Source organism: Penaeus chinensis, chromosome 12 (genome assembly GCF_019202785.1).
Source record: "Penaeus chinensis breed Huanghai No. 1 chromosome 12, ASM1920278v2, whole genome shotgun sequence".
Lineage (NCBI taxonomy): Eukaryota > Metazoa > Arthropoda > Malacostraca > Decapoda > Penaeidae > Penaeus > Penaeus chinensis.
In genome coordinates, this window is record NC_061830.1 from 34,919,938 (window position 1) to 34,936,811 (window position 16,874).

A 16,874-nucleotide genomic window follows, 5' to 3' on the forward strand; every position below is an offset into this window, starting at 1 on the left:
CAACCTTTAAAAGAAAATGGATCGTTGTGGGTAACTTTACCAAACGCTCATCGAGTATTAAAAGCCATGTTGAGACAATATAAACAACATTCACCTTGACTAAATCATATGAATTATCTTTGCTACAAACTCGAGCATATATAAAAATAGTCATATCATCAGTGACTCCCTTAGGTTGAATTATGTCGCATTAGTACTAGCGGAGGGAGCACGTTTTCACTTAATACCTTTAACCTCTCATTTCTCGTATAGTAGTTGTTGGCCGCGACAACTTTGTTTAAATTGAAGCTGATCTACTCGATGATCTCCCTCCGTCGCGATGCATGGAGCTTCTATCATTTCATATTTATTAAATCCTTTCTGGATCACTTTTGTTCGCTCTCTGCTGTCCAGCTTCATGTACAATAAAAAGGTGTTGTCTTTTCTTATATACCAAATCTTTAACCCTTTCGCCGGAGGTATTGGTATGTTAACAAAATATCTACTGAACACCTCGATGTCACACTGTAGTTGTATAAGAAATTTAGGGGCAATAGGGTCGGAGCTTTAATTTATATTTGTTGCGTGGTTAATTTATCACTTCTCATTCATGCTTGTTTGTGGGTGAATCTTAATAAAATATGAGTAGATCGTCCTTTTGAGAAATTGGTAGAATTATTTCCATTAACTCATAAGTTACGCCATTGCAACATTACGCTATATCGCGCAGGTACGCAACCAATTAGGCGCGATAGCACTGGGTTAGGTGTATACATATATGCATGCATGTGTGTATGTATATATATATATATATATATATATATATATATATATATATGTGTGTATGTGTGTGTGTATGTGTGTGTGTATGTGTGTGTGTATGTGTGTGTGTATGTGTGTGTGTGTGTGTGTATGTGTGTGTGTGTGTGTTGTGTGTTGTGTGTTGTGTGTTGTGTGTTGTGTGTTGTGTGTTGTGTGTGTGTGTGTTGTGTGTGTGTGTGTGTGTTGTGTGTGTGTGTGTGTGTGTGTGTGTGTGTGTGTGTGTGTGTGTGTGTGTGTGTGTGTGTGTGTGTGTGTGTGTGTGTGTGTGTGTGTGTGTGTGTGTGTGTGTGTGTGTGTGTGTATTATATATGATATAACACACACATGCACGCACTCATGCATGTAAGTATATATACATATATAAACACACACACACTTTTAAATCTGTGTGGTACATACTTGGTTTAGGGAGATGGGTTTTTATAAATGCACGCTAATTCATATTAACATACAACTGCAAGGTAAAAAAACAAGGTGATATTTCAAAAAAATTGATCTATATAACTTTGCTAAAGAACAAGGGTTTCCATAAATGAAGACTTCAATTCTTTTTAAACTTACTTTAAGATGGAAATTGACAATATCCAATTAAAAAAATAACGTAAATAATAGTCTCAATTAGTGCATAAAACTAGGTTTTAAGTACATCTATATATTGCACTGTAACTTAATTTAATGCTTGTCTTGTTTCTGTAACTTATAAAAGAATTTTTAAAAAATAATCGCAGTCCATTACTCTATAATTTCCATAGATAACAGTTGAGAATTGTTTACTAGCATTATCAGTTATTAAATATAGGTAACTGTATACAATATGTGTTATGTAATGCAAAGTATCTTTTAAACATATGATGACTTACAACATTTCCACCCAGCATCAAAGGGATATTCATTTGCTTCTGTTACAAGCAGTCCCTATGAAAATGAGATATACATCTCAAATGGGAAGAATTGATTCCAAAGCAGTCCCAGATAATAGTTAATAGTTAAGCAAAATAAATGACAGACAACAAAGGTCATCAATTAATATCGAAAGGTATAGTAGTGAAAATGGTAAAGAGGGGGTTAGCTGATGATTAAATAAGCTACATGTCAAAAGTTGTAGAGCAGTTCAGGATAGTATGGCATTGAAAGGGACAAAAAGGGATGAGGGTAGGAGAATGTCAGGAGGGAGAGAATCAAGGGAAGGGGGTTGTGACAAAGAGTCACAGGTTTAGCCAGGGGGAAGCAAAAGGGATAGTGAGGAAGGATGGGGGGATGATGCATATTAAGCAGGGAGAACAGGATGTGCTAGGAGGGAGTGGGAGGAAAGGGTGTAGGGGCAACATGAATAGGAGGAGGATGGATGTTGGCAGTTACTTTAAGTTTAGACGGAATGAGAGCAGAGTGATTGGAAAATGGATTAGTGTACCACTGTATCTTCAAAAGTTTCTGAAGTGGATTTGGTTGGGGAGGTCTGAGAAACAAAGGTTTTCTTATGAGACAGAAAAGAGATATGCTTCTGAAGGGTAGAAGAAGAAGTAGGTGGATGAAAGGGTGTGGTAGGAGAAGATGGAGTGAAAGCAAGTAGGGAGAGGGGTAGCAGTCAGTTCAGTGGTAAAGACAGTGGTATCTTGGTTTAGAATTGTAAAAAAAAAAAAAAAAAAAAAAACTGGGAGAGGAAGGGGTTGAAGTGAGTACATAAGATAGAGGAGGAATAGATACAGGGATGATGTAGAAACAACTTGGGAGGAAGCAGTAGGAGCAAAGTGAAGGGCAGCACTAGAGTTGAGAGTAAGAGGAAAACTTTGTTGACTGTCTCCTCTCTGGCATTGCATAATGTGAGGCCAAATTTGAATCTGAGAGTTGCTACCTCAGACTCAAACTCGTAGGTAGGGCAGCCCATATAAAATACATTATAGCAGCCATCACAGTTGGCACATGTGCATGATTGTGAAGAGCAATTTGATCAATCCTGACCAGGTTGGGAACATTGAGAGTATAGGGCTGTGGAGCAGCAGTGGTTGTCAGGGTGGCCTTAGATACCAACAGTTCTGACATTGACAGGGTAGAGGTTGATATGGTTGGACAGTGAGGGATTCTCCACCAATGTAAACAACATGGGGAAGGTCTAGGGAGAATGGTGTATTTATCTATTTATTTAAAATTGTCTGCATCAACATCAATGTCATTAGCAATAGAGTGGGCTTTTTTTTTTTTTCTTTTTTCTTTTTTCCCCTAGGGTGATGTTTCTCGATTTTCAAAATGGTTAATGGTAAAAGCAAATATGCCAAGCATCAAAGGACATATAGCATTATGATAAAGTATTGTGGCAAAAAGGGTAAATATGACTTATCATTTAGGATAAGTGGACAGATGAAGGGGATGAAGAGAGAAGGAAAAGGAAAGGGGGAGAATAAAAGACTGCAAAATTTGTGGCAAGGGCTGAGGTCCAAAGCAGGGGTGATCCCCTACATTAGGCCTCAGTCTCCATCTCCTAAGCCCCCCCCCCCCACCCCCCCCCACCCCCACGACACGTGCAAGGGATTAGAGGAAGGGAATGGTGTAGCATTGTACTGATATCATTTATCTATTGAAAATTTTCTGCCAAGTCCACATCTAAGATCATTGGCGGCATATTCAAAATATATTAATAGGGTAGGGCTTGGGGGTGAAACCCCAGGGTAAGTAAGTTTTTATTTTATTTAATAAGGTGATGCTTGTAGATTTCAAAAATGGTTAATGGTCTGAACAAATATTTGTAACAGACACCAAGGGTCATATAACATCATAATAAAGTGTTGTGGTGAAAAGGGTAAAAATGAGTTAACGATTAGGATAAACGGACAGAAGGGGTTGAAGACGAAAAAGAAAAGGAAAGGAGAAGAAAAAACATACAAAATTAGTTGAGGTGAGGGCTAAAGTCCAAGGCATCATACTGATACTGCGTCATAGTCCACATGCAGGCGAGAAAGTCTTTTCCTTGTCATAGACAGGCCAGTTTGTCAGGGAAATGGAGATAGTTCTGGTACAAGTATTGAGGAAGGGATGAGGGTGGGCAGGGATGGGTTTGTCAATGAAGTCAGTCAGGGTTGATAATGATTTAACTTGGGATTTGCAGATAACTGTGACAAGGCAGGTATAATAGTGGCAGCTACAGATAGAAACTGCCTACTTGTTTTTGGAGACATTGTTGGATGAGGCGAGTGTTAAGGTTAAGTGGCTGTAGAGGGAATCACAAAAAATCAATCCCATTTGGCTGGACTAACAGAGTACTCATAAGATTTGTAGAGGTAGGGGTAGTAGAAGTATGGGGTTTTGTGGAATAGGGAGTGGCATTGAGCGAAAGTAGCACTGCAGAGAGATGGATAATGAGGCTGCAGGGTACTAATAAGGGAGAAGGGGGTTGTAGATGGTTAATGGTTAATGGTTAAAAGCAAAATAAATGTGCTAGACATCTAAGGTCATGTAGCACTAGAGTAAATGGTAGTGAAGGGTGGTTGAGTTAGTGTTTAGTTGTCAAAGTTGGGCAAAGGAATTGACGAGTAAATGGGTTAAGGTTGGGTAAGGTAATGTATAGGGGTTAGATCAAGTGAAGGATGTATATGTATTTGAGGAATGAAAACAGGTTGTCAAAGCAGAAAGTGTGAGAAGTTGTGGGAGGGATCACGAAAAATCGGTCCCATTTGGCTGGGCTAAATAGATTATTTAAGAATTTTGTAGAGATGGGGGTAGTAGAAGGACGGGGACATGTGGAAGAGGGAGTAGTGTTGAGGGAGGTAGTGTTATGAGGAGGTGGACAATAAGGTTGTAAGGTAGTATAAGGGAGGATGGGGTAGTTGATGAAGAAGGTTGTGGGGGTATAGTTGTTGAAGTTAAGCATGTTGGGTGTAGAAATGTCTCCTGGGGTGTTGATTAGGGTGGATACTGTACTAGTCGGTATTGAGGAGGGGGTATTAGTTGTAGTGTTCAGAGCCATGGTAAAAGGAGAGCCTGTGGTCAGGGAATCAGGCGAGTTTGAATTGGTGGAGCTATTTGATGAAGAGGCAAGCCTCATTGCCTCTAATAATGGTATGGTTAATGGTTAATGGTTAATGGTTATTCATTGTTGGCCATGATAAGCCTGGAGTATGTTGGGGAGAGAAACGGTCCACCCCTCAGGGTCGCTTGAGGGGTAAGGGCTAGACAACTAAAGCAGGGGAATACCGTGCCCATGGCTCCCTCAGGCCGTTCAGGACTGGCACAAAGTCAGCCTTTCATCACGGCTCTCACACCTTAGGAAGTGGATAGTAGAAGGGGTTGGTGAAGGGACAGAAAGGAAAAAGTAGGAGGGGGAAAAAAAGACCATGCAAAATTTGTTGAGTCGAGGGCTGAGTCCCAAGGTTGGGGAGTTCCCCAGCATTGGGTACCAGTCTCCGCCTCCTAAGCCCCCCCACGACAACAACGGGCAAGGGATTGGGTGGGAGGGGGTTGTAGAGGATATTGGGAGAGTAGGAATGTTTCCTGGAGAGCCTGGGTTCAGGGAATCAGGGGAATTAACCATACAATGAAGGTACCAGAAATATCTGGGTGTCACTCATTTCAGTGACTTCTGGCAACCATCCAGCCTTTTGGCAGGGGAGTCCACTATGTATAGCAGAACTTCCCACTCGACATGCTCTAAAATGTTGACATTTATAGCCATAACCATCATGATTTTGTTTTTCATGATGGCTATAGGAGTGCCTAGCTACAAGAGCCTAAAATCAGTGGGGCTAACTGATAAAGAGGCAAGCCTCATTGCCTCTAATAGGGGTACAAAATCTTCATTACTGGCCATGGTAAGTCTCAAGTATGTTGGGGAGAGAAATGGTCCACCCTTGAGGGGTAAGAGTGTGATAACTAAATGGGAATACTGTGCCTATGGCTCCCATAGGCCATTCTTTCAACACAGTTCTCACATCTTAGGAAGTGGATAGTAGCAGAGGGTGGGGAAGAGAAGGAAAAGGAGAGGGGAAGAAGAAAAGACCATGCAAAATTAGTTAAATTAGGGCTGAGGCTCAAGGTGGCATTAGCCCTCAGTCTCTGTCTCCTTAGCTCCCCCATGGCAACAACAGGCAAAGGATTGGGGGGAGCAGTCCCAAATAGCAATGGGGTATATGTCTCAAATGGGAAGAATTGATTCCAAAACCTCAAAATCTTTATCATCTTTATTGAATATTTCAGGCTTTGGTTGACATAGTATAAGCTATCACATACAATACTCATTCAATGATTTTCATAGGTTACATAAATCAGACTGGACATTTAGTTCCTTTAAGATCTATTATGACTTGTAACTGTCTTGCTTCAGAGTAACTGAATCACGGTAAAGAATCTAAAAATGTAAAAATATAAATGTGCTAATTTACATTATTAATATTAAAAATAATTTCCAAGTGAGGGCAATAAATGCACAATGTTAAGCAAAATAATCTACAGAACAGTTTATATAAAAACTTCAAAGTATTACCTCAAATGTAAACAATGACAAGAGTATATAAAAGATCTTGCTTTTGTAACAAAAATGCTATCTCAACTCATGCTAATGCTGAAGTATCTAGAATCTGGTTTCAAAACGACTAGAACACAAGATTTGAACCTTTGAAGAAAACAACTTTGATTTATCATATACAAATCATTTACATACATAATAATCAGCAGTTCAAGTTCATCTGTCTTGCCTTTTATTGCTTTTCAACTGATTATTTTCTCAGCAAGGGAAGAGATGCTTTTTCTTAAATGTTTCTTAATATCTTCAAGGCTAACAAAAATCTTCATACATGGAATACTATTATCTACAATAATGTTCTTTCCTGTTCCCATCCTATGAATATAAATGTTTAAATCTGTCATTATAGGATTGATAAAGTGGTTAAAAAGATATATATATATTCTACAACAATTTCAATCTGGCATGAAGAAAAAGAAAGTATGAAGGAAAGAAGGAAAGAAAGAAAGAAAGAAAGAAAAAAAAAACACACCAAATTTATAAAATTTCTTGACACTGCAGCAAATTAATTTCTTAGTTTTTTATCACAATAATCTTGAATGCAACATCCCATCTATTTATCTTTTTCTTTCTCATTGCATAATATTTATGGTACATACAGAAAATAATCAACCACAAATTGATCAACAAATACTGTAAAACAAGTAACATCTATAATCTGATCATAATGGAACACAGCATATAAATCAATAAATCAATATTGCTAGAACTACAAACTATAAAGTGAACTGCTACAAATGCAGTATTTCTTTTGACTGACACATGTAAATATAATTATAATGGTACTTAATTTCAGATCTCCCAGTCTCTTCTATGACAGGAAAGTTAATTTTATAATTTTTTCTTCTGCATCCTCCTTTACTCAACTCAATAAATTGCATTAAGGTACTTCTTGTTCCTCAAAGAATACAATCATAATATTGTGCATTACCATGCAATGCAATCCTTACCACGACTAGCATTAAAAAACCTTACTGATAAAACCACTGATATGTTGGCAACGAGTGCTGCCAAGAATAACCTTACCACTTTTTTCATTTCAAAACTGAGATAGAGAGAAAGTAAAGTATGAAGTTTACCTGCCTTCTAAAGATTCATTCCTCTGCTGATAAGTGCAAGCATCTAATGAATTATTTTGCAATATTCCTAAATATCAAAATCACTCGCTCCTGGCATCTCAAGAACATTAAGTCAAACTGATCCACTAAAATGTTAAAAAAAGAAGAAAAAAAAAAATGGATATATAATATATATATATACACGTATATAGATTTGTGATACATATAATTTCCACAGGAAACCAAACTGTCACTCTAACACTTTGAAAATTTTCAAGGAAAAAGTTGTAATAACCAGCGATGGGGCTCAGCAGTGATGCATCAACCTTGCACGAAGCTAAAGCAGGCGTTCAGATCTGAAACAAAGTAGACTGGTTAATCAAAATACCAGCTGGGAATATGTGCACTTCTCTATCACTACCTGGTGTAAGAAAATTGTTCAGGAGCGCATAAAGCATCTATGGGTTATTATTGCTATTAAAATGAAAATAAAAACCCATTATAAAGCCAAGTCTCTTCCTCTAATTACAAAAACTGTTCAGAAATGCAAAGCCTGTTTTCTACAATTCTAATTCTGTTTGCAGCTGCAGTAGTTTGATCTCAATGTTCCATGCTTAAGATGCTTGAGCAGAGCCTTGACTTATTTTCTTTTCCCCACAAACTGCAAAAAAAGACTCTTAAAACTAGCCAAATTTAAGAAACAAAACTTTGAAATTTGTTTTCCTAAGCACTAAAAGCACTAGCTAATACAGCCATTATTCTTTTCCTTCTTTTCTTCTTCTAAATGTTAAATTATTATGAAAGCAGCAACTACTCATACTAAATCTGCATTAGATAAAACAGTAAAAAAAATAAATAAAAAAAAACAAATAATAAAAAAAAACTATACAAAAAAATAAAAATAAAACAAAAGTACTTCATAAAAGTACATAATAACCAAAATCATGAATGCTATAACTTACCATTTATCTTGGGTGTAACAAGTTACGTAGCCCTGCGGAGAACAAAAACAAAACAAATCTGAATAATTCATAGAAAATACAACCAAAAGACAGTAGAAAAGAATATACGTACTGTGGAAAAACAAGAACAAAAACTGAGCTGGTACTATTTTTGTAACACACTATTAGGATTCTAAAAAAAGGAATAATAAAAAACTTATTTCATGAGGTGTTACAATATAAAAATAAGTTATGAACTGACACAAGCTTTTCTATACTTTCTGTTTTATTTAAATAGACAAGCTTAAGGTGTATAATAAAATAAACAGGACCTTCTCAACCTTAGGAAAATGTACTGCTGATATCCCTTAAATTTAGAACCCGGATATACAATATCTTTCAGTTACACATCTGACTAATGAGAGGCAATAGAATAATAATAATAACAATGATAAAAAAAAAAGCAAACAAGACAAAGCAAAGAAGTGAGACAAGTAATCTGGAGATGGCACACATCGGGAAAGCGTGTGTGTGCAACTGTCTCCTCACTCTCATAAGTGAGCTCAATTGAGCATCTATGGCTTCCGTTTTACTTATACTCTATATGAAGTGCAGCTCCTAATGTTTTTTTTTCTTTAGTTCTAAATTCAAATAATATAATAAGGGATGTATTTTTTTTGTACTTCCATTGGGAAGTTGTTTCAGGCATTATTTTCCCAGGAAAGTCAGTTAGATGATTATCTGGTCAATAACTAGAAACTAACAAAGCAGATTATAGTTAATGTATAATGAAAAAAGCTGAAAAATACATATGATCTAGAAAAATGAAAAAATCTGTAACTATTAATAAAAAGTATAAATAAATACCATAGTGAAACTTTTTTATGGAACACCACTTTCAGCCTGTACAAATAAGGAGTGGTCATTTCTATCTATAATGAATTCAAGAAACATTTTTGTACAGAATTTGTTTGTTAGTCCAAAAAACGAAAACTAGCTAAGGCTTTTACAATAAAGTTGTAGAATGAGGAATAAATACTAAAATTTGATGTTTTTAACATCTCTTCCATTCACCCTAATCAAAAAAAATATTAAGCCATATGTTAATCTGACTCTTGCTTTTATTCTAAAAATATGGGAAGAACATTCAAAGAAATGTAACACTGTCTAAGGTAAGACATACTGAAGTATACAGTATTATCCTTTCCTTGCATGAGATGGTTTATTAAAGATTAGAAGTATTTCTAAGTCCCTCTTTAGAGTGTGGTAATGAACTATAAAAGCTTACATAAATGTCTTATATTGTGTTTTACATTTAGGTTATATATCTCTTACATTATGTTGTTGCCAAAAATCTACAATCCTTAGTCACTTAAGGAAAATATTCAAAGCAGGCTCTTTAGGAAAATATTCCTAAAGAGCCTACATGAGCAGTACATTATTGAAAAAAAAAAAAAAAGACCTGCCTTTATTTATACAGTAGACAGAGGTGCAGGTTTATCATTTCAGTTATGAGGGGTACATAATTATCATAATGTGTTTCATATTGGTCTCCCATAATAGTCTAACATCAACTTAACTCTGGAACCAATGGTATCAGAATAGCAACATATATAATATATAGAAACACATTACAATGTATACATATATCACATTTCTATGTAATTCTATATTCTTACTAACATATTATCAGTTCACATAAATGTTAGTTGACTGAAAATTTCCTAAAAGCATTATTCAAATTCAAAAAAAGAACAAATTGGGCATCACTATACCCTTAAGCATTTATTGCAATACTTCAGAAAAAAAAGCACTTCCATTCACTAATATATGTGAACAACAAATATTTCTTTATTATCAATTATCATACCCCCCCCTCCCCACCATGTTAATCTGTAATTATCAAATCTTAAATTTGACCCAGTAATAAAGGTATTCTTGTTTTTTTTACTGAAACAAAAGGATATTGTTCCACTTAGTTGAAGTAATTCTTAAAAAACATTCATTTACTGCAACATAAATAAACAAACGATATTTTCACTCGCATGACCTTTAGCTGAATATTTGGCTGGCTCTCAAAAAGCATATGAAAAAAATATTCATGTTCTATTATTTCCTGTATCAGCAGAAGGAAGCTTAACAAGAGACAAAACAAATTATCACTCAAGCATCAAGCTTTAAATAAATAAATAAAAATCAGCATCATTTCATATTTCAAAGTGAAGGCAGTTGCTGAATTTACATGATAACTTTCTGAAAGAATCATTTTGTGACCTACTGTATTACTGAAAAGAATGGAATATCAACAATATCACCAAACAAAAGCACATCTGGGAGCTTTCAACGAGATATGTGCCAAATACAAGTGGGCTGAACTATACCAAAAATATCCTCTAATGGAAACTGACACAATCACCACTTTCAGAGCTAATGTGTAACTATTCCAAATGGGGACGTCTCTGGCACACTAGTTAATGGGGAGACTACAATATGTGTGAGCATGGGAGGAGGAAAACAATAGTTGGCTAGTGAGATACTGGGAAGCTAAAGTGATGTTTGGAATTACCAAAAGTGGCAGACCTGAATGTAGCTGCATATTAAAATAAACATCAAGTGCTGCTACATGCTTTTGACAGGTTATGGTGAGCATGCCAGGAGACTGTGCTGCTTGATAGTAACTCAGGTCTGCCAATGGGTGAGTCAAAAAATGATCACTGGGATTCAACTGCTATGCTGGACTTGACAAAAATAAAAGCTCAAACAAAATGGCTCTGAGAGAAGCACAGACACCTCATTACCTTCACCAACCTCCCATAATTATCTGTAGAAATCTTAAGCTTCAAACTGGCGCCACTGTTTACTGCAAGGAAATGGTGATTATGCTCCCTTTCAAGAAATATAAGCAACAATTTAAATATTTCAAAAAAAGGAAACACAACCTCAACAGCATCACATACACAATTCTAGAAGAAAGTTGCATGTAATATGTAGACGCTCTTGAGAAATGTGGATTCACAATACCATCAGTTAATATATCTACTATATGATATTGTGAAGTATGTACATTTGAATAAAATTAATGCAATAAATGTGAATGTGACAGAAAAAACTCACTTTTACTCCTGTTCTGGGAAAAAAAAAAAAAAAAAAAAGTAACAATAAACTGTGTACACACAAACATTCCCTTTGACCCTTTTTGTTCAAAACTAAACCTATCCCTCATACAAACTGAACACAACCTCCCTTTATGACAGGGCAAAATTTACAATGTCAGCATATTTCCAGTGCTCTAAACCTTCAGCATTTAGTCTACTAGCCTGTTCTACATAGAAATATCTATGACTTATTTGTTCTTTTCCAAATATAATAAATTACCCTTTTCAACAATCAACCCAAAACAGCCAGGGATATATGCTACTGAGTTTAATTCATGAACTGTCTTTACATATAGATGGCTCGCCAAGTACTAAATTACCAATAAGCTAAATTTGAGTACAACCTATTTCACCTTTTCCTTGTTTTTTTTTAAACATTTTCTTATATTGTTGCTAGTAATATCAGTAATATCATAATGCTTGCAATGTCTATAATAATAATAATAATAATAATAATAATAATAATAATAACTGATATTGATAGCATTAGTAAAAATAAAACCTGCAAACTCAAGAAAAGGTGAAATCAGATGTCATAAGGCCTATTAATTTGACTCCTTTATGGCTAAGCACTTGCAAAGCCATTTATTTCCAGAAACTTTTCACAAACCAATACTACGATGAACACATTTTCCTGGTGGCATGGGGTTAAGCTTATGAACATTAAAATATAACACTTCAGTTGCATTTTTTCTTTTTTTTATATGGACAAAAGCACTTTTCCCATGCACTTCTGCATCTAGTGAAAACTGCTTTGTAATTTTGCTCAATCAATTTCAGGTCTGAACTACCTTTGTATCCAACCATTTTTGTGATCCTGCCTTCAAATCTAAAGAAAATGTGAAAAAAAAAAAAAATCCTTTAGACGGAAAACTCACTCTTTAAAAACACAAAAGGAGATAGAAAAATATACTTTGAGATTCCCTCAAAGAAATCTGAGACAGGATTCCTGGTTTGACCTGTCAAATAAACTACTTTTCTATACTTTTAATTCATACTGATTACTGAAGAAGAAATAGAATGAAGAATACATACAGCTGAATTAAGAAAATAATAAAAAAGGATGAGAAAATGACAGCTGAGCTTGAGAGTGTGAGTGATAGCAGAGAAATAGAATGAGAATAAAAGTGTCAGAAGCAATAAGCAAGATAAAGTGAGAATGGGTATGACAGAGAGGATAAGACTGAGTCTATGAGAGAGACAGCAAGAATGAGTACGACAAAAAGGAGGGAGAGAAAAAGAGAAAATACAATGATGATAACAAGTTTAAGAGTGAGAGTAAGAGTAGGAGTGTGACTTATAGTAAAAGTGAGAGTTAGAGTCAGAATGACAGCAAAAGAGTCAGTGATAGTGATAGTGTGTCTAAACGAGAATTAGAGTAAGAGTTCTAACAATGAATGCATCCTCTTACTTTTTCTTAGTTTTGGGTGATGTTGACTGGAATACTGAAGAGGCTGACATGAGATTTTCTATGTACTGTCCCAAGACCTGGTTTTCAGATCGCAGTTTCAGGTTCTCCTCCTTAACACTATCCACTCGCTGGGACAGATCTGAAAGGTGGTTTCCTTGGCTATCATACATATATATACTTAAGAGATTATCAATCTACAATAACAATATAGTGAATTAACCATTTAAAAATTAATGCTAATTTTAATAGGAAAAGTAGAGCTAAAAGGGTTATTCCAAAGTAAGCTTCAATAAATTAATAAATAATAAATTTTCAAATGGGGTTTCCATACAAAGATTTAAGTTTTACGATTTGGAAATACATCAAAACACAGCAGAGGTGTCACTTTTTGCAGATTTTGTTTAAAAGAGGGTCTTCTTTCTAATTCTGACAAAAAGGGTAAAGATGGCCTATACAAGAATAAGCATCTGTCTCCTTTGCCAATCAGGTGACCCCTTGTTGTTTCCATCCCCCAATGAAAGGCATGGGATTTGGTAGCTACAGCCTAGATTCCTTATCAATTCCCATATATCACTGCTATATTTCTCAATAATTTTCTTTACTACTAAAGATTGTGATGAAGGGGAAGAGGTAACATCACAGCAACAAAGGATATAATCTATATTTGGGAAGATGATTACGGACATGTTGATTTATCTAGATCACAATTTAAATTGGTTAATGAGATCTCTGTGACATACTTCAAACTACTATCTTATTTTCATGCATAAATTTTGTAAGAAATTTTCAAGCTAATTTGTTTCTGCTTCTCTCGTTTCTTTCCAAAATATTTTTCCATAAAAACAATCAAAACTATTACTTTTAAAGATTTATATAGATCATAGAAGACCAGAACGTATAATAATTTTATTTCATAATGAATTTGACCTCCAGGACTAATCTTAATTAGAAGTACAGAAATTTTAAGCTATGAATGCCAAGTAAGCGTATCTCAAACCACAACGAACAATCCTTTTGCAGCTAGAAATAAGCCCACACACATATCAGCCTCAAATATACACTTTATTACAAGTCACTGAAAACCAAACATTCTACCAGGCCTGTGTTAGTTCATTTCTCTACTTACCATCAAGTGTGTTCTGCAGCTCCAGTACCTGTGATATGAGTCGCGCTTTCTCTTCCTGTTCATCTGGTGACATGTCTGGCTCTAAACCTGGAAATATTTTTTCTCTGATGCTTCATAATTTACATTATCAAATATAAACCTCATGTTTAACCCAATGCCTATGGGTTTATGTACTGTCCCCTGTAGTTTTTTGTGAATTTTGTTACATACAGATGGCTCCACATGTAATCAGCCACCAAGGAGTCTATCAGTAAGCCCTAGTGACTGCGCCTGATTTCCCCATTCCTTGAATTGGTTGGAAAATGTGTTTTTCTTTCCAATACTATTAAAATTAATATTGTTATTATTCTTATTGATATTATGATTATTAAATTGTTATTAAAATATCAATAACATTAAAGACAATAAATTAACACAAATGAAGCTTTCAAATTAAAAAGGAAAAGGGGTAAACAGGTATGATAGGTAAGACTAAAAACTGACTCTTTGTTGCCTTAGCACTTGTAGAGCCATCTCTGTGTAAAGACAATAGATGAATAGATGAATTTTTATTATAGCGGGCATGGCACTGTATTCTTGCTGATTGGGTTAAAGGTGTTGAATAATTCAGTTAAAGGTTTTCACTTTCCCTAGTTTGTGACATGAATTAGCTCTTAGAAAGTGATATTTGTAGCCTAAAATTGACGTGTGCAACTAATGAATTACATGAAATCAAAGTATACACTTTTAACTATTCATGATAATGATAACAATAAAGGTGCTATTACCAGTAATAATATCAACACTAATACTAACAATGAAACAAAGCCCAAAAATCATAATAACGATGATGATAATAGAAACATGTTTGATCCTAAGGAACTCAGATAGAAAATGGTTATTGTTTACATACAATGTATACAATAAACAACCCCTAATATTTCCATGACTACTTACAAAGAAGCTTAAAAGACTAAAGAGCTATGTGTCTTTCCCAAAACAAAAGTAAAGGAACATACTATTGTGCAAGGGACTGTTGGACCCATTGGTATAGGCTGAAGGGATTGACTCTAGGCTCTGGCCACGGGTTGAGTCTGAGATCTCTGATGCTGCAGTGCGGTCGTCATCCAGCACCACTGTCAATGGCACACATAACAGTCTTTCAAAGATTTATTACAACTTCAAGTATTGGCTATTCTCTTTCATTCATATTTAGTAAGGTATATGCTTTAGGGCCATATGTATGTATTGGAATATACTGTATCTTTAAATGCATTCAATTTAAATTATATCAATATCACAATGCTGGTATGATTATATCTGTAAATTCAGTATACCTATACATATAAACCACAATAAACCTTAAAAGAATTAATTTACAGTTAAACTGCTGTTATTATAATGGTAAAACTATACATAACACTAACATACATCTCTATTTCAATATAACTAAATACTACCAAACTTCTTTCAACTACCTGATGGGTCATCATCCACCAGAGGTATGCTGTTGTCATCCTGGTAACTTGAAATGCTGCTCATCTTGTTCTGAAACAATAAGGCATTTCTAATAAGCATGTATAAAAACAATCTATTCATAGGTTTCCAAAAAGATTACAGAAGGTGAAGTGGGCAGCTATCTCATGAGAAAAGTAAGGAAGTGAAGGAGATGGGGAGGGTGACTACTGCCAATGGGGGAGACCTATCAAAACGATAGGATGCATTGATATCTTATAATAGTCAAGGTCAAAATAGGCCTGGTAACAGACTTCTTGTTTGACTTGGCATTTTTGGAAACTTATGTTTAAGCAAATTTAACAAAAAACATCAGTGGATGGCACATGTACACATATATTCCCAGGAAACAGATTTAGGTGTTAGCAGTACTGAATATAACTTTAGGAATATCAGTTTATCATACAGTAGCCTTTAGAGGGAAACTTTAGTATGTTTGCTGCTTGCTGCTTTAATTGCTTTATAATGCCAGACTCCTTGCTGGAATTGCTTGTAATAAACTTAATGGCTTTTACATTAACATTTCCTGCTATATTAGCCACTTATGCGCTGTCAAAACAGGCTGTTTGTTTTTCCATATTCTTTCTGCTGTGAATAAGAGCTGTGCAGAGGCAACCAGTAAGTCTGACACTGCCTGGCAAGTTTCCTCCAGCCACACCCACCACACTATCCTCATACCCTATGGAGCCCCTCCTCTCCCTGAGTCAAATATACTGTTGTAGTTCCTGTCTCTTCTTGGTTGTGAAGAAGATGTAACGAGTGTAAGTATATCAATTCTGTAAGTATATCAATACTGGATGGTAAGTTCCATTCAACCAAATCTCCTATCCTTTCCACTGCATATGACATTGTGAATAAAAAACCTTACTGAAAAGTGAAATAGATTTCCTCAAGATAACAGGACCAGGAGGAGAAAGAACAAAAATAATATAATGGTCATTGATACACATAAAACAACATTAGGTATAAAAAATCATCTTTAAGGAAAGGCGGCAATTATTTAGAAGACCGCCAAATTTGCTTAACATAATGTTTTATTTTCACTAGTAATCATACTGGCTATGTTATATCCAAATCCATTTTATAGTTACTGTGATCCATAATGGATAGTTTACAATCTTAAGTCTGGCAAGACAGAGGTCATAGTCTATTCATTGTTTTGAGGGTGATAGTGAACACCAGGTGTATATTTATAATACCAGTAAACCTACAATTATTTATCAACATCTGCTGATCTATATATTCATTTTGTGATACTGTGGCCTCGACACTTTATGCTCCAGCAATGGTCAACTATCCTCTACCACATAACTTTTGACAACATAAGAGTTTTTGGTATCAAAGAAAGAATCAGTCCAAGCCTTAATCTCCCAGAATAT

General features: G+C 35.2%; 1 protein-coding gene across 3 annotated transcripts in view; it reads right to left on the reverse strand.

The window, feature by feature from the left end:
- Positions 1-5,951: 5,951 nt before the first annotated feature.
- Positions 5,952-16,874, reverse strand: part of LOC125031098 (short coiled-coil protein homolog) — an 11,900-nt gene continuing 977 nt past the window's right edge. The window contains exons 2-8 of one of the 3 annotated variants that reach the window (XM_047621592.1): positions 15,459-15,528; positions 15,000-15,116; positions 14,002-14,082; positions 12,876-13,014; positions 11,108-11,169; positions 8,331-8,362; positions 5,952-7,724 (exon numbers count right to left, since the gene is read on the reverse strand). In XM_047621592.1, coding sequence (XP_047477548.1) covers positions 11,142-11,169; positions 12,876-13,014; positions 14,002-14,082; positions 15,000-15,116; positions 15,459-15,522 — 429 coding nt within the window. In that variant the 5' untranslated portion in view covers positions 15,523-15,528 and the 3' untranslated portion in view covers positions 5,952-7,724; positions 8,331-8,362; positions 11,108-11,141. Of the gene's footprint in view, positions 7,725-8,330; positions 8,363-11,107; positions 11,170-12,875; positions 13,015-14,001; positions 14,089-14,999; positions 15,117-15,458; positions 15,529-16,874 lie in introns of all 3 variants that reach the window. The other 2 variants (XM_047621591.1, XM_047621593.1) reach the window with 2 other exon arrangements.